Source organism: Clavelina lepadiformis, chromosome 2, assembly GCF_947623445.1.
Source record: "Clavelina lepadiformis chromosome 2, kaClaLepa1.1, whole genome shotgun sequence".
Taxonomy (NCBI): Eukaryota; Metazoa; Chordata; class Ascidiacea; order Aplousobranchia; family Clavelinidae; genus Clavelina; species Clavelina lepadiformis.
The window spans coordinates 21,592,252-21,607,303 of NC_135241.1; the positions used below are offsets into that span (position 1 = coordinate 21,592,252).

General features: G+C 36.9%; 1 protein-coding gene across 1 annotated transcript; it reads left to right on the top strand.

Annotated features, from left to right (window-relative positions):
• Window positions 1-630: 630 nt before the first annotated feature.
• Window positions 631-14,996, top strand: LOC143446083 (uncharacterized). Its single transcript, XM_076945568.1, has 30 exons — window positions 631-834; window positions 3,259-3,336; window positions 3,505-3,633; window positions 3,767-3,966; window positions 4,151-4,236; window positions 4,382-4,482; window positions 4,633-4,827; window positions 4,919-4,985; window positions 5,680-5,786; window positions 7,179-7,266; window positions 7,339-7,454; window positions 7,569-7,763; window positions 7,955-8,027; window positions 8,352-8,431; window positions 8,676-8,858; window positions 8,937-9,008; window positions 9,232-9,327; window positions 9,395-9,541; window positions 9,793-9,912; window positions 9,974-10,150; window positions 10,433-10,598; window positions 11,249-11,432; window positions 11,599-11,714; window positions 11,946-12,059; window positions 12,665-12,758; window positions 13,210-13,388; window positions 13,626-13,756; window positions 13,962-14,149; window positions 14,329-14,387; window positions 14,626-14,996. Exons 1-30 carry the CDS (start codon window positions 703-705, stop codon window positions 14,667-14,669), a joined length of 3,717 nt encoding a protein of 1,238 aa, XP_076801683.1. The 5' UTR covers window positions 631-702; the 3' UTR covers window positions 14,670-14,996.
• Window positions 14,997-15,052: the final 56 nt, after the last annotated feature.

The following is a 15,052-nucleotide window of genomic DNA, read 5'->3' on the forward strand; positions in this document are numbered from 1 at the left end:
TCCGATGCTTGATACGTTTGCCATTAAAAAACAAATCAAAGTGGGTCGAGAATTTCCATTGTTAGGTATAGGCCATACGTGTCAAACTCCCGGCCCGCGGGCCACATCCGGCCCGCTTTACATTAAAACTTGGCCCGCAATGCTATTTTATACATAGAACTATTTCTGGCCCGCGATATCATTGTATAGTAAGACTTACTTTTTTCAAGCAAGAAACAAGATTATAACAAATCGTAAAATACAGCAGCACAGCAGTTGCCCCACAATACGACAGAATAAATCGATTTATTCTAACGCTTCTGATCTGGGCTGCTTTTTTCTTTATTGTTTGTTAATTATTTAATGCTTTTGCAAAGAGAAAAATGAAACATACCGATGTAAGAGAAGAATAATCAAAAATAGCCCAGTCAAGAATCGTCAAAAACATCAAAAATTTGGTGTTGTTTCGCTGCCTGTTCCAACTCATGTTTCTTGTCACGAAATGTTCAATCAAGTTTTATCCTTGACCGGCCCGCGGCGTTAAATAAGTTTTGAGTTTTGGCCCCTGGTGCGATTGAGTTTGACACCCCTGGTATAGGCAGTCAAAAAAATCTTGCCACCCAAACAAATGACAGCTATAACTCGTAAAGGGTTTTTTCTCAGCAATGTACTTTTGTGTTTGATTTAGTTGTGTTAATGTAGTGCCTGCGTAAATCTTTGAAAATGGAAGAACCTCTGATGGTCCTTGGAGACAGCACTGCTAATGTTATGAAACGGCTGAAGCAAGCTGAAGTCAATCGGAAAAGGTCAAAGACTAAAGAAGAACTTACAGCAATTACTACAAGAATCCAAAATGTAATTACAAATTTTGTTAACCCTGAATTCTGGATTAAATTTGGCTGATTGTTGACATGTTTAATCATGCTAGGCTATCCCACCATAGAAAATGTATGTTTATTATTATTGAACAATTAAACTGACAATTGAATTATTGAACAAACGTAATCAAACAAATATATTACTAAATTAAATTGAAATAAACGGTGCGACAACTACTGACCCAATTGAAATTTCAAACTTGCTAAATGAACATTTTATAAGCATAAGCATTGGCCACAGAATAGCTTATGAATTTAAAGACAATGAAAAAACCCCAGGACTGTACTCACTATGTTAAAAAGATTTATTCGAAAAAATTGGAATTTATTGAAACAGATAAGACAACTGCTTTTTCTGCTGTTTATAAATGATCTACCCAAGACCATTCCCTTGGAACAAGACTATTTGCTGATGATACAGTATTATACAACTCGTATTGAAATATTGCAGAAATTGAAAAAGAAATAACAGTCGAACTTGATCAAGTAAATAATTGGCTAAAAATAACAAGGTTTCTTTGAATCATATTAAGACTTTTTTCATTATAACAACACCTAAAATCTGCAAATGGCGAAAAGTAAACCTGGCCTTAAATGGCAAGAAAATAGAAAGGGCTACCAAAGTTAAATATCTAGGCATAATACTAGAATGTAGATGAACAATTTAAATGGAATTATCATGTTGAAGATCTTTGCAAAACACTGTCAAGAATCTGTGCTGTCTTGTACAAAATTCTATAACTTACTAATAAAAAAGTTCGGATGATGTTATACTATAGTTTAGTTTACAGTTCTTTACAATATGGTATATTGGCTTGGGGATCTACATCAAATAGTGTTTTAAAACCATTAAGTATAATTCACAATAAAATAGCAAGACTAATTACCGATAGTAACAAATATACCAAACTAACTACACTTTATAGAACAAATGATATTCTAAATATATCTCAAATTTATCAATTACAGACAGGCAAATTCATGCATAACTATTACACAAATCTTCTTCCCCAAGTATTTAATGACTATTTCAGAAAAATGTAAATGATACATAAATACAATACTAGATCATCACAGGACAACTTATTCTTGCCCCGAACCAAAACAGTAAAAGGTAAAAAAAAGTTAACATTTTGGGGACCTAATTGTTGGAATAAACTACCAAACGATATAAAAAAAATTAAGTCTCATAAATATTTCTCATGTCAATTGAGAAGTGGACTTGTGCAAGGGAAGTGCTGTTCGGATAATTGTGAATAGGATGATGGATGTGTGGTTGCTGATTTCTTTTACATCATATTGTTATTGATCTTTGATTTGGTTAAAAAAATGTTTTGCTGTTGGTTCTGTGGTGTGTCTCTGTTTTTTTGTTTTGCAGTGTTGTTTTAATTAATTGAGTTTCAGTTTTTTCTCTCTGTTTTAATTGCTTTTCTTTGCAGTAGAATCTGGGACAGATGACCTAGATGACCATGAGGTCTTTTCGCTGCCCCAAACCAATCATCAATAGAATTTTGTTACGATCCTTTTTAGTTTTGTTTTAAATGGTGAAAAAAATTCTCTCACTATCATTACCCCATCAGACTGCTGTGTTTTAAAATTGTGAATATCAATTTTTTTATTTGTGTACCTAGAATCATGTCAATCATGTGAGATTTTCAGACAAACTCAAAACTATACTGTTTTTGCGACTAACTTAAACTATTCGAGGTCTAGTGCAGAAGTGCACAATCTGCTGAAGATGCTTTCATATACTAGACCAGGGGTGGCCAACCAGTCAGAGACTAAGAGCCTCACTTCTTACTGTGTTAACCGCAAAGAGCCACATTATGATTTATGACGTTTTTTCTTATTTCGTCATAATACTGCATCAGATATTGTTTCAGTTGCATCATCTTTATTCTGGGTCGAAATCTGAAGTAATCAGTCATTATTGAGCAAATATCAATTGAACATTAGCCAGTAAATATTACTTTTCTGTTTATCTGCCTAAAATGGGTAAAATGTGCTCTCTTTCGGAGATTCAATATGAACGAAAGAGCCGCATGCGGCTTGCGCAGGTTGGCCAGTCCTGTACTAGACCCTTGCTACGCAAGTTGTGACGTCATTTGGTTGTGCACTTTTACAGTAGACCAACGATTTGATAGAAATCTATACCAAATGGCACTAAACTGTTTTGATGCACGTTCCAAAGTCTAAAATGCAAGTGAAACATCTTCTGCGCACACTGCAAACTTAGCAGTCTGGTCATAATCTGTTACAGTAGTATGGTACTTAAATATGGAATTTGCTGTATCAAAAGTGTTACTGGTCATATTACAGTATTAAGCCATTACTACGCATTATTTAATCTTGAAAGCTTGTTGTGAAGTATCTTAAATGTAATAAAATACCCTACGAACAGACACTAGATGACTATGATGACTCCAATAGACAATGTTCTGGATCATCAACCGGGAACGTTGAGCTCGTCACAGACATGGTACAATGCTAACTTTAAGTTACTAACAATTTTTTGTGATACATACTCATTAACAGGAATATATTTTTGAAATCTTTTTTATTTTAATATAATTATCACGGAAATTGGGTTGTAAAGAATTAACTATATAATTGTGCAAATTAAGAAGTGTGTAACATAATCTTCCAGGATCAAATTGAAACAATACTAAAAGATGACATCTTGAAAAACAAATATCAACAGAAAATGACGATATTCATTGTTGGATACAAAGATGCTTGCTTAAAGCGTTTAGATATTCTTGGACAGCTGTCTGAGGTGTATGGTTAACTTACATATTTTGCTTTTTTCTGATTAAAATGCTATTAGGTCTATAGGTCAGCAAACATTATAATAAAGAATTTAAGCCATGTTCTTTGTTTTCTAATGACTCCTATATTTTCGATCTTAGTTTTTCAACACATATGCGCCGAGTCATGATGATGAGGAAGATATATTTGCCACAGAAAACTACGCCGAGTCCTTGAATTTGAGCATCCAGGACACACTTGGTACGATGGAAAATGCGCTCTCACATTTAGATGATGTTGGTCGTGATGTTCTTAAATATATGGGCCATCTTCATCACCAAACCACAGGCAAAAGCATGAAGTATGTCTCTGCTTTCTTAGCTATTAACTAATGCCTTTCAAACCTTTGTGATATATGTTTATGTATTTTACATTGCTTGTATATATGCACTTTGTGATCTCTGCTGCATTTTTTCCTGTGGTGATATTAATGTTGACTTGATGTTTATAAAATGTGACATTTTAAAGTTTTCTTTCTTACATAGAAATAAAAAGAAATTGGAGAAGGCGCTGCAAAGTGCAAAAGACGAACTTATAAAAATGACAGACAAAATTACTCGATTTCAGCAAGGTAGTGTAACATACGATATTGGAGAAATAACTGAAACTGTTTTGTTGACAATGTCATTTGATTCTACCCATAACTGTTAAGAACTAAATGCTGTCTCAAATAAACTAGGATCGATTCATAAAGTTCATTAAATGTTTTTCACCAGACATTGGTCTGAAGGACGATCGATTGCAACAGTTGAATATGCACTTAGATGCAAAGAGAGTGGAAATAATGCATATGAAGAAAGAAGCCGATGCACTGAAGGTATTTTAGAGTCATCTGCTTCTCTGCTTATTTATCCAATTTACCTTGGAATTTGTTAAAAAGTTGACAAGCTACCTAGAAAAATATGACTAATTTGTTTTTTATGGCTTAAATTTTATCATTGCTATGACGTGACATCATTCTCTGTAGAAAAATTATGAGACAGTTCAAGATGGTTTAAAGCAGGAAAGAAATACTCTTCAGCTCGAAGTGGATTCGTTGCAAGAAACAGTTGAAAATCTTCAAACTCAACAAACTGATTGCTCAGTTACAAATACTGTTTCCTCAGATGTTCGTCAGAAACACATTGAGGCAAAATTGCAAGAAATACGCGATGCTGCATTGGTGAGGTTATTTATCTTATAAAACGTCTTTTACTGATGTCTCTTCGCTCTTCAACTTATGGTGTGCGTTTATTTTTCAAAATATTTTGCAGATTGAACTTGAGAGCATTAAGGAAAGAACTATCGCTCAGCAATTATCTCCTCCTGTTATTGAAAGAGGTAGGCGGTTATGCTATTTAAAACATTATTGAAATCTTAATGAGATTAACAGAAATAAGTAGTTGTATTTTTTTCGAAAAGTTTTTTTGATACAAATCCTAAAATATTTTCCAATATTATTGTCAGGATAGAGTCAGTAGGTTATGATATCACCCTAAGTTAAACATTAGTCTAGTTTTGTGGTATTTAAATGGAAGTCAGGCAGTTATCACTGCTTTGCACTTAATATTCTGGTATAACTTTTTCAAGGTCATCAGGGGATTCGTCCAAACATGTAAATTTTAAACTTTTGTGTTTGTTATTTTGCATGGCTGTGTTAAAATCGTGTATGTGCCATAAACATCTAGTAATTAAGGTTTAACGCTTGAACCAGCTTATCATACTCTGAATCTTATTTTGTTCTTAATTAACTTATAGACATTAATCGACTTGAAACTTTTGTTGTGTTTTACATTAATTTTCTAATTATTGTTTATACATTGGTTTGCACTAACAACAACAAATCTTAACTTTGAATCATGGTGTTTGTAAGAAACCTTTTTTATAATTAAGTTACCAGTTTTAAAAAACTGCATTTAATGATTTAATTTTTCTGCAATAATAGTGGTTATGTTCTCTTTCGAATCATAACTATATATTGGAAATAATTGGCAATTTCACTTTTTCCAAACAAATTGTTATTTTCTCGTCACAGAAATAGCAGAGCACTTCCAAGTACAACTGGAGCAAATCAATCAAGTCCACGAGGAGGAAGTAGAAATGTGGACCCAAGAGTGCAGAACCCACATATACAATATACTTGTAAGATACGAAATTTTCTTTTTTTTAGGTATTTCTATTTTGGATCATTTGCTAAAAGACAAAAAGCTATTTTTTAGTAACTCTTTTATTTTCTAGACAGTGGTAGACATCATATTTTATTTATTCTGGATGGAAACACATGATTTCCAAGATAGTCGTAGTTATAGTTTGACTAAAGGTGTGGATGTCTCGTCTTAAGTAAATAGAAAGTAAATGAGAGCTGTGTGTGTTTTTCATTTTGAAACCTGACACTTTTCTTTCAATGCAGCCTAGTAACAGGCAGTGGTATGTGATGGCCTTAAGGAGAGAATCACTTGGGACAGTTTATGGAGCTTTCAGGTTGTCATTTGTGCTGATGTAATATTTGGACCACTATTTTCTCATGCCGAGCACATAACAAAATGACATACAACAGTGAAATTGGATTAGTTGAAGCTGCGAGAATTGAGATATAAGTCTGAGTCATGTTCTGTAGTTTGAAAATGATGTTGACAAATGTCACTTTATTACCAGGTTAGCTTCAACTTTGGACAGTTTTAAGATTTTAGCTTAAGCTCTGTTTCTGTTTGTGGTTTACACAGTCAGTTGAGTGATTGATAGATAGTGCTAGGAAAGATGTTTTTCCGTGACGTTTAAAATGAATGCAATAACAGTAGCCATTAACATGTTCCATTAAATAATTGATGGTTATATGCAGTAAGGAGGCATTGTTTTAAGAATGTCATCAATTTGTAATTAAAAGTTAGTTACATATAATGTTTGCCAACTATAACTTCACTAAATTTAATAACAACTAGCTATCTGTTAATTAGGTGGGTTAGTTCTATTTATTTAAAAATTTGTAGCTCAAACTAGATATTTTGTCTTCTAGCTTATCTTTGGCAAGTTCTGGCCAGCTGTTGTTCGAACATAAAATCTCAGTTTTTAATCAAACATGTTAATAGATAAAATCTAATGAGTAAGTTTAATTTAGTTTTCACTCTTGAAATTGAACAATACTATTTGCGCTTAAATTCAATATTTGCCTTGAATTAAGTTACTTCAAACAAGTTCCGCAATTTTAATTCAACCAGTGTAGGTTGTGGGATAGAGATTGAGTGCATATTAGTAGTTTTGAGTTTATATCTCAGGATAAGTCGTTCAGTTTGTATTTTATTGTATTTCTGAAAAGCAAACTTTTTAAAACCCAATGTGATTATTGTTCTACTGCCATGGCATCTGTGTCCACTGTATCTACTGTAGATTTTCAACAAATGAAAGCGGTAAGTAATTTACCTTCCAAGAATCAGGGAAGCTGTTTTGCTGTAGTAAATAGTAATACATTGATTGCTAAACGACGAATTTTATTGTGGTAAGGTTAAAGTAATTGCAGTAATTATCAATTTAAAACAGGAGATGGAGTTAACTGAAGAAGACACACAGAAGTGGATGCATCCTAAGAATAATGCCTATCCCCGCGTGTCTTCCATCTCCACTAAAGGTATGTTAATCGTATTAATTTTATGGCTTACTTTGGTGTTAAAGTTTTGTCAAATACTTTTTCATTTTCCAGATAAACCTTTTTCTCCATACCAGACGTCAAGTGTGTATTCCGATGTAAAACCTTCATCACCTGAAGATCAAGCATTTGCAGTTATAGATGAGGCCAAAACTGATGAACTTGCATTGGTGGGTGATCATGAACATGAAGCTGCTCATTTCTTTATTATTTACCCTTATTCACAGCACTCAATTGGTCTAATAATTTCTCCTGTTTCTAATGTCAAATAATTGTTTTGTTAGGATGACATCTCTCTTGGTGAGCTGAAGTCAAAGTTTCAGGAATATCGGGATAAGACCGAACAGGAAATGTCACACTTGAAGGAGAGGATCTTCTCACTGGAAGCAATGCAGCAGAACATGACAAACGAGGCGATGAAGTGGCAAGAGGAAAGAGCACAACTTCTCATTCACGTCGAAGAACTGAAGATGCTTCAGGCATGAGACAATCTTATATTTGACAAAATATTTTCCTGGTTATTATTACAATATTTTATTGACGATGTAGAGAGATTCTTAGAGCTGGTTTTTGCTGGCCTATCATATCTCGTATGGCAAGGAGTAACCCTTTGTGATATTTATGACATTGTGCGAACTTTCTTCTGCTTTTTAATGGAATTTATCTTCAGGAGGCTGCTGAAGCTGACGCGGAGGAAGCAATGAGGAACTTGGAAGAGTTTGCTGAGCAACAGGAGCAACGTGGTATATAATTCTTTATCTTATATTTCAATTATATTTGTCAGTAAATATGCTTACTGATGATTATTGATTGCCAGCAGAAGCAACTGAATAAAATTCTGCTAGTTGCTGACGCCGAATGTGTTAAATGAATTTTTTCAGCTATGTAGTTATTTGCCATGGTATTCAGTCAATTCAACCTATGGACGCTTTCAACCCAGGACTATTCAACCTACAGATGTTAGTTGGGTTGTTTTGGTTTTAGCCGTTCTAGGTTGGATCGTCCGTGGTTTGAATCAACCTGGAGCCTTTTCCCATATCAATGAATTTTTATGTGAAATATTCCAGAATCACAAGGTGGGGGTAGTGAGAGTCAGAAAGCTGCTGAGGATACCAGCTCTTCACAACTTACAGAGAACAATGTTGAAGTATGAAAATATTAAAATTTGAACTCACACGTGCTATCATTTTAGCATAAAGTTTAAGTTGTGTCGACAAGGATAATAATGACACACTGCCTGGTCAAATGGAATTAGAAAAGCTTTTTAAAAATATTGCATAAAACAGTGGGATTTAACCGTGATTTTCCAAATATTATGCGATTCTCCAAAGATATTATTATGCGTGAATATGTGAACTTCTCATTTATAACTCACCGTCATCTTCTCACAGAACTTGGCGGTCGAGCCGCAACCCAGTTCGCCGTCGACATTTTCAAAACCAGAGTCGCCCGCCACCAGTCGATCTCTCGCCAGCGCATATCGTCAGAAGATCGCTGAAAGAAGAGAGGCGATAAACAAAAGAAAAAGGGAAGGTCTTGCCAGCCGTGGAGCCCCTGATACGCCACAGCTTAAAGTACGTGACGCCATTTCATTAATACTCTAAAGTTGTACTAATTGGGCGATGCGTTGATGGAAATATTTATATCTGCAGGGCATGTTCGATACTGGCCTCCTCGAAGAATTCTTGCGATCATATCGCGCTGTCGTGGAGTTTAAAGACTGGGTAATGTTAAACAAAGTGCCCTTTTTTGAGCTGCTACTTTTTTGCCGTGGTTGTTTGTGAATCAGATAGCAACTATGCCATCTATTCAAGTGAACATTTTCACTTCGCAAAGTTTTCGGAAAATGTGTAATATACTCCTAAGTTTCCACCATTACTGTATATAAAACTTAACTCATATTTCTTCTCTGTTATAAGCTTAATTAATCGGTATTTCTATTGTCAGATTGCTCAAGAAATGTCTCGATATTCAGCACTCCAAGGCAAGGCTCATACCATAAACGCCGTTCACACGACCGACTTTGACGCAACCAACGATCAAGTAAGTCGAATTGTGTTACAGCAAGACGTCGTATTGCGATCAGAAAAAACCTGCCATTTACACCCAGGTTCAACTTTACGTTTCGAACATGAGTACGTCAATTGAACAGAGCTTGACCGTCATCAAAGAAGGTGTGTCCTCTGCTATCAAGGAGACTCAACCGCCACTAGATTCTGAGAGCGAGCAACTTCGGCAAAATAACCTTGCCCTGCAGGTTAGATGGATATCTGTTGTTTCTTCTTAGGTAAACAAATTTCGGGAAGGAGCAGCCGTCGCTTGCCTATCCGACCGGTGTTTACATAAATATAAGTTCAGACATGGAATGTGCGTTCCAAGTTAACAACCCACGTCAACTAATTCGCTCTTCTGTCATACTCGCGGAGCGGACCGATAAAGGGCGCCTGTGATAATCAATTCAGCATGTTATGATGTTAAACAGCGCAAACCTTGTGTTGACATTCATAGGAAGAACTCGTCAACCTTCGCAGTGAATACGAGAAACGCACCCAGCATGATGCGGCTGTGATAATGCATATGCAGAACACCATCAGTGAAACGCAAAGGGGAAATACCACGGCAGCAGGGGTAAGTTAGCGCCAAAACCTTTAGCTTTTGGGGAAAAGTTCTTAATGCAGTCACTCTGTAGACTTCTGGGTCGGGTTTTCCGTCCTCACCAGCTGGTCCCGTGATGGGGAAAACCCCAGGGTCTTCACATCGGCCAGCAACTGATGATTCTGACCTCACCATTGTCTTCAGTCGTCGTGATGCTGACCAGAACACTAAAGCGTTGAAAAAATCGGTCGCTGTTGGAAAACTTGCTCAGGTTTATTGCCGCTGTTATCTCTATCACATGTACCACTTAGTAACAAACTCCAAGTTTTTGGAAATTTCTGCGATAAAAATGCAAGTGTTCCATTAAGCAGTATAGAGCGTTTTATGTCCCGAAGAAAATGCGTTTGTGTTTGTAACGGCACGAATACCTGTTCTGTGATAAAGTTTTTATTGCTTTTACCGATAAAGATCGTTATTTTTGTTAAACACGGGTCCCTACACGGTTGTGAGTTGCTGTGAGTTCGTTATTAGTTACAAGTTCCTTGATCTCCAGGCGACCGTGGACTCGGTAGTTGTAGCCATGGAGGCTTATAACTCTATTCCGGCCCGTCGGATCCAGCATCTGGCCGACAAGTTGATGCATCACACCAAGATGAAAGTGATTGAAACGAACGTGAGAAATAGCAACTTGCTCACTTCTGAAGTGTTCTCGATTTTAGGTGGGTTATTGTTTTTGTCTTATTGCTGCCTGTAGGCTTACAATCGTTTTAAATATAGTTTAGTTTGAAAACAGTTTCGCTCTACTTGGACTTAAATGGATGACCATACTAATTTCAACGAAGGTCATCACGGAAACCAAAGCGAAATACTGTGATAAGTCTCACTGTAAAATATGGACTTCAATTTTTTGATGGATTCATTTTGAACGTTTTAAGCTCATCGTAGCGATGATGTTATTCTGTTATTGATACAAATGCACGTCTCCTAATACTCGTATAATTATATTAGAATTTATATAAAAATATTCTTTTTTTTTGCTGCCTTAACTTCAGAGGGAGTTTTTGGGTACCTGCTGGTTCGATGGACTGTTCACGTTTTTTTTTTCAATTTGTTACAGTTGTTCGCCAAAGTCTGAGTTTCTTTGAATGATTTTTTTTCACATTTTATATAAACAAGCACGTTAACTTTGTTATTTTTTGATTTATACCTTAAACTTACCCTTAATTCCGTGCATTTTATTCTAAAAATTGTGCTTTTCTCCATGCACTTGTAGAACGCCTCGAACTTGCAGCGCTTGGTACAGTAACAAAATTTAGGCATTAACATTATGTCTTGCAACGTGTGTTCATATATTTTTGTTGGCTTGCAGAGAAAATGGAAACCTTACAACACCGTCGTGCCCAGGAATGGGGTCGCCAGATGGACGAGATGACGTCAGAACGAAGACGGCTTGGCGCTTTGCTTACGAACGCCTTCCAGCGGTTAGAATCAATCACAGGCGTCTTCCTCATAAAACCGATCATTTCTTACAGAGGAAAAGGTTTTCCGAGAAAGTAAGACTTTGCCAGTTCTTTCAACTGGCTAAAAGCCCAAGGCATCAGTGAAACTTTCTAAACTAACCACGTACAGTTTGATCTCATCTACTTGTTAGAAATGACAAAAATACAAATCTGACCGCGTCGTTATCCGTTGTCAAAACGGTAATTTTTCTATATACAGGTACGCGGGAAAAATCAGCACCCGCTTTAATAAGTACCAGGCTGAGGCGATGTTGCAGAAAATGCAGCTGAAGCAAACCGCCTTTAACGGTTCTGGCCCCAGCGATGTGATGCAGGGTAAGTGAAGTAAAGCGCGCCTAGTCTATATATTGCAGTAGCGTCGACCCATTACACAAACTGCAGGTGGGTAGTACTGTATTGGCGATCATACAAAGTAGCGTTATAATTTTCATTGTCATAGACAATAAACTGATGGTATGTTGTAATCATTTTATGTTTATGCAAAGTATTAGTGTTTACTTCATACTTAATGGTGCAGTGTTGTCAAATGCAAATGTTTCTTCGTAGTGAGCGTTTTAAAGTCGCCGTCTGCAGAAAAACTCCCCTCAACGAGATCGCAGCAAGGTTGCACTGTGACGTCGCCGATGACGCAAAAAAATACCGAACCTCTTAACGTGTCAGGTAGGTAATTACTTAATTAAAATGCCAGATCTAGGTTTGTCATTCTAGTCGTTGTGTTTCATAGATGGTTTTTTCAGCAGCAAATATCACGAATGAGCTAAAAAAGTCGCAAAACGAGAAGGATTCTCTTATATGGCATACGTGAAGAGAATGTAGAGACAGAATATATGTTTTAGTATGTTATCTGTCATCGCTATCTATGCTGATATGCAGGCTACAGCTTTGTCAAGTTGTCACGTTTGGCACTCTGTGTCTTTTGCGATTCTGACTTAGACAATTAGCTAATGGATACGAGGTGACATAATCGACAAAGCTGCAAGCAGCTAAATAACTTATCATGGTTCCTATTTGCGTCTTGTCAATCAATCTTATAAATGCTCCCTGTCGCTTCGAATTACATTTCAGTCTGTTTCCTGCTGCATTGTCTGCTCTGTAACTCAATCCCTGCGAGATACAGCTCTGACTTGAAGAACCAATTGTATTGGCATTTTCTGACATGCCGTGTTGCTAAATTCTTCTTATTGCAACATATTTAACGCAATCTATACCAGTATCAGCATTTTGCGATTGTTATCAGCTTAAATACATCTGTGTTAAACGTACAGGCTTAAGAAAGGAGCAGTCCCCGGCGATGTGGAATGCAGGTTCGTCGCTAGCACACAGCATGCCCACCTCGCGCATGAGGAAGGACGGCAGAAGGTAAATGATGTCGCCCGATTGCGGAGTGACATATCCCGCATGTATCTGTCTACGTGTCCGTATTATTAACTCTTCCTTACCGTTTAACCGCTCTATAATTATCACTGTTGGTTGATAGGAACGTACGTTAGATCCGTTTTTGTTAAAGGGTTTGCGGTAACATGCGTCCAAATACATTCCTTGTGTAAAGTAGACGTCGGATATTTAAATGGAGTGAATGTGCAGTTACCTGGTGAAATTCGATGCGTCGCCTATACTTTAAAGAACAGAATAATAAATCCACGTTTATTTTTTTATGTTCAACGCAATACACTGTCACGCTTTGCCCACTAATTATAGTATTCTTCCTATGATGATCATGATTCATTAACGGAGTTCATGTGTGCTTCCAAACTCGAAACGTTGGTTAGAAGCACGAGCTTGAATCCATTGAAATCAACTTTTGATTTAGGTCTCCGGTACCGGTCCAAATTCAGCCGTCCACCGTGCCCAGGATGCTAGAGATGGACATCGGTCGTTACCAGCACGATCTCACCAGCGTCCACTCCTTCATTCCTCCTGGAGTTAGAGAAGATGTTGGCCACGATCGAATCCGGAGCATGGAGCTTCTGCAACGACGATTCCATGCAAGCAAGTTCATTTTGATAAAATTTTAGTATTTTTGAGTGATTTTAAACGCCTTTCACTGCGTTTTACATCCATTTTTTTAAAAGACAATTCTTGGTTATAACCTGTAACGTTTGCAATTCTCCAGTATTCTGGCAGTGCCCATTGTTCTGGCTTGTTTCTAAAGATCTGGTGTTTATTTAAAGGATATATCGTTACTTAGCTAACAGCATTGGATTAGATCTCAATGTCTTGCGACAGGTGTATCAAGGACTGGGTTGGATGTTACGGGAAGCAAGGACCCGGCAAGGATACAGGAGCGAGCAACGAAAGGATCTCCGGATTTCAAATCAATGGCTCCACCCACCACGCCCACCTCTCAGTCTCAACAGGTCTTAAAAGATAATCGCGTCTAATATGTTACCCGGTTTTTTAACGTTTATTCAACATTTTAGAAGTGGTTGTGTTGATCTTTTGGTAAGACTTGGAGCTTAACCATTTTTATAACGAAAATTCGTTAAATAACTGAGGTTGAGTTGTGCAGATATTTCCTGTCCAGTGCGAACTCTTTTTTTCAATGACGTCATAATCTTTCAGTTTCCCCACCGAAGTGGGGGTTCCGGACTTCGGATGAGATCTTCCGATGACGTATTTGTTGTGAATGCTGACGTCGCAATGACGTCACCAAAGCCACTTCCTCCAATCAGGACGACGTCTACCCACTCAACTATGTCATCAGCTGCATCAAGCAGGGTCTTTTCCCCAACCAAATCGGCTCATTCGAGGTAAAACGTATGGCATATTTGTTATGATATTGTAGGCAAAGAGGGTTCTATTCATGGGTCTTTCTATGACCTTAATTTGGCCTTTGGGAGATGCCAATTACCGTTGTTTTTCTGGCGCTCTGTTGTCGTTTGCCAAGTATTATTCTTTCACGTGTTCACCACCCTTTGTGACGTTATAGATCAATGCCTGATATGAGCGCGCTTGAAGAGAGCAGTCAAGCGTCAACTCCCTTCGCAAGTAAGAAAGAAATCTGAGTTTAACTTCAGTTGAACCTTAAATACCAAGAACTGCTTTTTTGTTACCCATTCAATCTAATTTAATCACCTATCTTTAACAGTGAGTTGCGTGACCTACATACGGTGAAATAGCAACTGTCTAAGCTTATTCATATATTGTGGTGTTTCTCTTCTTTCAGACAATTTTTTTGGGTGTTTTTCTGTAATTATTAATGGGTATGCCGCTGTATTAATTCTAGGCGCCAGAAAAGACATGGCCACCTCCCCAGTCAACAATGATTGAGTTTCTTTTCATCCGTTGTGACGTCTCTGTATCGTCGAATTTAGTCTTAGTCTTTTTATTTTTTGATAGTTTACCTACTTTTAGTGGTATGACGTTTTTAATGTTATTTTTGGACAGTTTAATAATATCTTTTAAACCTCGAGAAATTTCACTATATGTTGCACTTTTTTTTATACTTACTCAATGGAAGACCATTGCCTAGTGTTTCTAATATTTTGATACTTTCCTGAGAACACTGTATTTTCTGTTATATTTTGCCTAATCTACATTGATCAGCTACGTGTAGACGTACGAACCAACTGACTCAACCCATCAAATATATTTTAACGAGCGGTTATTTTCTTCTATAGTTAAGGAACCATCCTGATTATAGATAACACATC

Excerpts from the sequence above, each read along its gene's own strand:
- LOC143446083 (XM_076945568.1), top strand. The coding sequence starts at position 703 with ATGGAAGAACCTCTGATGGTCCTTGGAGACAGCACTGCTAATGTTATG. Across the intron at positions 4,986-5,679 it reads TCCTCCTGTTATTGAAAGAG|AAATAGCAGAGCACTTCCAA; the intron begins GTAGGCGGTTAT and ends TTCTCGTCACAG. Across the intron at positions 12,759-13,209 it reads ATGAGGAAGGACGGCAGAAG|GTCTCCGGTACCGGTCCAAA; the intron begins GTAAATGATGTC and ends CTTTTGATTTAG.